This window comes from Chinchilla lanigera, unplaced genomic scaffold, assembly GCF_000276665.1.
Source record: "Chinchilla lanigera isolate Chin_1 unplaced genomic scaffold, ChiLan1.0 scaffold00050, whole genome shotgun sequence".
Lineage (NCBI taxonomy): Eukaryota > Metazoa > Chordata > Mammalia > Rodentia > Chinchillidae > Chinchilla > Chinchilla lanigera.
The window spans coordinates 12138189-12143581 of record NW_004955451.1 but is presented as its reverse complement, the minus strand read 5'-3'; the positions used below and the strand labels follow the sequence as shown (position 1 = coordinate 12143581).

General features: G+C 49.8%; 1 protein-coding gene across 1 annotated transcript in view; it reads left to right on the top strand.

Annotated features, from left to right (window-relative positions):
- Positions 1 to 17: 17 nt before the first annotated feature.
- LOC106149625 (translation initiation factor IF-2-like) overlaps positions 18 to 5393 on the top strand; it is a 10476-nt gene continuing 5100 nt past the window's right edge. The window contains exon 1 of the mRNA XM_013519065.1: positions 18 to 152. Within this exon, the coding sequence (XP_013374519.1) occupies positions 18 to 152 (135 nt within the window). The remainder of the gene's footprint in view (positions 153 to 5393) is intronic.

Here is a 5393-nt window from a genome sequence, read left to right as displayed (position 1 = left end):
GGGGAGCGGCGACGCGCATGCGCAGTCCTCGGGCTGGCCCGGCGCACCTTTTCTCGCTGCAGCCACATTGTGAGCGCTCGGCCCTGCAGATAACCGCCGGCTCCCCGCCCCGCCCCCGCCCTCGCCCACTCCGCCCACTCCCGGGCGCCCAGGTAAAGGCGTGCGCTGCGCATGCGCTGCGCTCCCCTTGGGTCGGGGGCGTGGTTCCTGAAAGGAAGCCAAAATGCGAAGTGGGAGGGAGCTGTGAGCGGTGGGGGGGGTGGGAGTCCACGAAATGAGGAGGGGTAGTCTTAGGGGATGGTTAGCACTAGGGCGAGGTAAACTGGAGGAAGGGGGCGAAAGTTGAAAAGTGGGTCGAAGTATTTGGAAGGAATAGAGCCTTCAGCTTGTGGAATAAAGTTTAAAAGTCGTGACGGCTCTCCTGCTTTTTACTGGAGGGCAGCGTGAATGACAGAAGTAAAGGAGGCAGCATACAAGCGGTGGTGGTCGTTCACGGCTAAATGGGACAGCTAATAAAACTGGAGCAATTTAGATTGCCAGAGTGGTCAGAAAAACAGTTTTAGAGTCAGGCTTGTCCTGTGGCCAAGAATAGGGAAGGGGATGTGTGTGTGCGCAAGCGCGCTCCAGAGTTGCTGCAAGAAAGGAACCCTCCATTCTAAGTATTGCAGCATTATGACTAATTAGCTATTAATCATTAATATAATTAATGGTACTATTAGCTAACAAGGCAGCATTTATCCAAGTTCAGAGCCAAGAGAGAGAGTCCATAATTCAAAATGCTTAGGGTCCAGGGAGAAGAAATGACTTGGTGAGGTGAAGGCCTGGAGGAGAAAAAAGGACCCAGGGCAACAACCCCCAGGTCAGAATGACCCTCTCCCACCATAACCGAACTTCCCCGGAAGTTGCCCAAGTCTTATCTTAATTGGAACGCCTTCCATTATTAAAAGCACACACTTAGCTGATGTTCTTGTACTAAAGCTGACCTCAACAGCACGTGAGCATTTTTGATACGAATATAGTTACTTTCCTCCAAATGGCACACCCCTCCAAAAAAAATTCCTGCAGGGAGTAAAATGACCTGAGCCTGGGACAAAGTTAAGAAAGAGATTGAAACTTTATGAGGGGGTCCAAGAGCTGACTCTGTCCTTGGCCCCTTCCAAAAACAGATGCTTGGCTTTTATTACCCTTGGCCTCCAGATTCCAAGGATCATAGTTTTGGCAACTTTGGGTTCTGTCTTCAATAATAAGGGTTTTCAGTGGATAAACACTAAAAGTTTATCTCAGCAGGTAGAGAGACAATCTACAGGCAGAACAGGAGAAAGGCAGCATAAGTAATAAAAGAAACATAGTCAGTGTAAGAAAGAACTTGGCATTCGTAGCGGCTGGTGACCCCAGAATGTCTGGCTGAGACGTCTTCTTGGACATTTGTTCCATTTTCCGAAAGGAGTAGCCTGCTGGTCCAGAGATCCTGCTTGGAAGAGGCATGTGCAGTCCTACAGCTGCAGAACAAGGTGACCTTCCAAGTGCTGTGACCCTCTACCTGCAGCCCTCTCTGCAGGACTATGGCCACTGCAGTAGTAATAATGACTCCATCTGAAGAGTGCTTTAGGGGTTTTCTGCAGGGAGGTTGTGTCCTTATCTCATCAGACCTTCCACCAGTCCTGCAAGGCAGACGGGACAGGTACTGTTCCCAATTAAGGAAATTCAGGCCAAGGAATGTCTCAGTGGCCTGGTCAGAGTCACCAGCCCAGTCAACAGCGAAGCCAGCGTTCAGGGCTCCCGGAGAGCTTGGTAGGCCCACTGTGAAATACTGCCATGTATTCTTGTGAACTGAAAGCAGGTGTCCCAACTGAGCTCTGCTTCTGCAGCTTTTTTACTTTGCTTTTCCTTTTTCCTCTCTCTGGAGCCCTGTGACTTGCCCTGTGGAGCTCTGTGACTGGTGCTTAGGAAGGCTTTAGGCCTCCGCCTAGCCAGCAAGGTCCCTTTTTGGAGATTCTAGTTCCTCTACTCCTTCCCCTTTACTCGCCTACCACAGGGAAGGGGCTGCCAACCAAATCACTAATTCAATAAATAACTAGAGAAGGGCTGCTTCCAAGGCCGCCCTTGACGGGCTGTTGACACCGCCGCTTGGCAGTCATCACAGGCAATGCTGAGCACACCGTGTGGCCTTATGGGAAGATCAGTCTTGTTGTCCTGGTTTCCTGGCCTTGGATAGCTTTTCACTAACTTTTTCGTTACACAGTGTGTAGAAACAAGCAGAACTCCCCTTTTTAACTTAAAAAGTCTGTCTAAAAAGTTCTGTACACCTTAAGAGTCCTTCAAACTTTCTTACTTTTAAACAGCAGCAGACATTCTGGTTCCTGTAAGATGAGCTACATGGCTGATACAAGTTCATGGCGTTCCCTTGCTCCTAGGTTTCCAGGGATGTTCTCTTGGTGGATCATAATTCTTATCCCCTAGCCGGGTGTGGTGGTGCAAGCTGGTGATTCCAAGGCTCTAGGAGGCAGAGGCAGGAAGATCTCAAGTGTGAGCCCAGCCTTGGTAACATAGCAAGACCCTGTCTCAAAACTTAAAAAAAGTTGTAAAGGGGTGGGGATGTAGCTCAGTGTGAAGGGCCTGGGTTTGACCCCTAGTATGAAAAGAAAAAAAATCCTATCACCTGTATTTATGTAGGGTACATGGTTAAGGCTCCCTGCTTGCCTGTCTACTAATGTTACCTATCCTACAGCACCAGACAGGAGCCAGAATCCTGGCCATGCCCACCTATGTTCTCCTTTTCGTTTTTGTGGGGTTTTTTTCCCCCCGAGACAGGGTTTTGCTGTGTAGTTCAGGCTGGCTTTGAGTTCGCTATATCGTCCAGGCTGGCCTCGAACTTGGCCTCAGTCTCCGTAGTGCTGGGGGGTGCCGGGATTACAGGCATGCACCACCACACCCAGCTGCTAGTGGTTTTTTAACGTTTATTTGACAATTTGGACAAATTTTTCTTTTGCATTAACTTCATCTAATCCATCCCTCAACTCAAAGTGAGGAAGGACAAAAAAGTATTCTCACAGTTTTTTTTTTAAACAGCCAATAAAAATGAGTCCCGATTTAAGGGTCACATGGCCAAAAATAGAACCTGGGTTTCCAGGGTCCAAGTCCAGGACTTCTCGATGACACCATACTGTAGCCCTTTTGGCTGGTCACCATACAAAGCAAATCGAAGAGATTTGGTCTCTGTCCTCTGAAATTTGGGCTCAGATGGACAGCCAGGATGTTGGCAAACAAAAGAACAGGCTGGTGTACAGTTGGCTCACACACGGGATGAGTAATGGATTTGACAGATAAGGAAAGGCATGTTTCCGGGGTCTAGGAATGTTCCTTCAATTCCAGTCAGGTAGAAGGGGCTAAGGCCTTGGGCCGGTCCTGTTCTGCCTACTTACCTCTGCATATGGAAAAATGGTGCGCTGTGAATTCCCTTCCTCGTCTTTACCTTTCCTGGGCAAAACCCAGTGTAAGGAATCAGAAGGTGGGAATCAAGAACCATTAAGAAATCATCTTCAACCATTTCCCTAATCCACTGTGATGAAAATTCCACTGAACACCACATATATTGTCTGTATGATGGAAAAACTGACAGATCAACCCAATACCCATCCTACCAGGAGAGGGACGCGTAGCAAGTTCTGACTTGGAGAGGTTGACTTTTGAATTTGAGGGACCTTGGTCGAATTCTACAAAAATGAGGCCACTAGCTTACCTGCACAAATACTTTCCAGGAGGTGTAATTAAAGGCCTAGAGGAACCCTGAGGTTAGGAACCCGGGCTGTCAAGGGAGGGACCCGCAGGGGAAAAGTCCTCCTATCTCTTAAGTGATGTGGGGCAGCCCAGTTTCTCCCTTGGAGGGTCTGCCTCCGGGTCTGTTCACAACAGAGTGCTCTAAGCCAGTTAGGACCCAGTTCTGTGTAAATCGGTTCAAGGAGCAGGGTGCAGCCTCTCTGGAGGCTGAGGCAGGAGGGTTGCAGACTCCAGGCCTGCCTGGGAAATTTAGCTAGACCCTGTTTCAAAATAATAATAATAATAATAAATTTTTTTTCAAGGAGTAGGGATGTAGCTCAGTAGTAGAGCTCTTCCCTAGAATGCTCAAGGTCCTGGGTTCAGTCTTCAGTACTTGAAAAAAAAAAAAGCTTCCAGACTCTCTCAGGGAGCCCGCTTAATTGTTGTCTGTAATTGATGTGACATATGCCCCAGAGGCATGTACTGAGGTCCAATTGAGATGGTTTTTTTAAAAAAATGGAATTAATTAATTAAAGAAAGCAGCTGCACGGAGCTGGGGAGACAGTTCCAAACTCCGTAACCCTAAACCAGCCAACCCACCCGACCGGCCTCACCGCCTGAGGAACAATCCCAGCAGTTCACACGGGGTGGGCTGGCTGTGGGGGCGCAGGGGAGGCTGGGACTCAGGGGCCTCGCTCAGCTTTCCCGACCCCCCAAGGCTTGGCTCTTGCGAACCGCGTGGCGGGGTGGGTAGGCAGCCGCGGGAAAGGGAAGGGAAGGGCAAAGGAGGCCTTTTAGGTTGTGCGCTGGAGCAGCGAGGGGACCGCAAGGCATTGGGATGGGCAGGGGAAAGAGGGGCGGGGCCATGAGGGGGCGTGGCTATATGGGCGGAGTCAGAGGAGCGGCTCCCGGATGTGGGGCTGTGGGGGCGGCCACGTGGCGCCTGAGGGCTCTGTACTCAAAGGCGGGATTAATTAAACCTCTGACCTGAGGTCGTTAGCAAAACTGTGGCAGCTTTTCATAGGAGCTGGGTTAATAACAATAATAATAACAATTAACGGTAATGAGGCCTTATCTAGAGCAAGTTGTTCCTGGAGATTGTATACAGGAAGTCATTAATTCCCCTGGCCCCTCAGGGCCATCTTTTCCTAAAAAGCAAATGGGGCTTTCCGGCGGTGCAGAGGATGCTGGTGCACCTGGGGACCCTGGCAGCGCATTGCTGTCCCCATCCAAAGACAGTTACGCACATCCCATAGACGGCGACGTCGACATCATTGCTCTGGACAAGTATCGGAGTGCAACGCCGAGGGTGCTTTGAAGAGCGCTTTAAAAGTTTTTTGTATCTATCTCTCTCTATATAGTGCCGAGAGCACTTCTGTACGTCCGTAATCCCCGCTATTGGGGAGGCTGAGACTGGTGAATTGCAAGCTTGAGCCCAGCCTGGGCAACAATGGAAACTTGCCTCAAAAAATATAAAGGGCTGGGCTGGGCGCACACCTGTAATCCCACCACTCGGGAGGCTGAAGCAGGGGGATTGTTGCGAGTTGGAGGCCAGCCTGGGCTACAAAGTGAGCTCCAGGCCAGCCTGAACTGCAGATCGAGACTTTGTCTCAAAAAAGGCCAATAAATAAATAAAT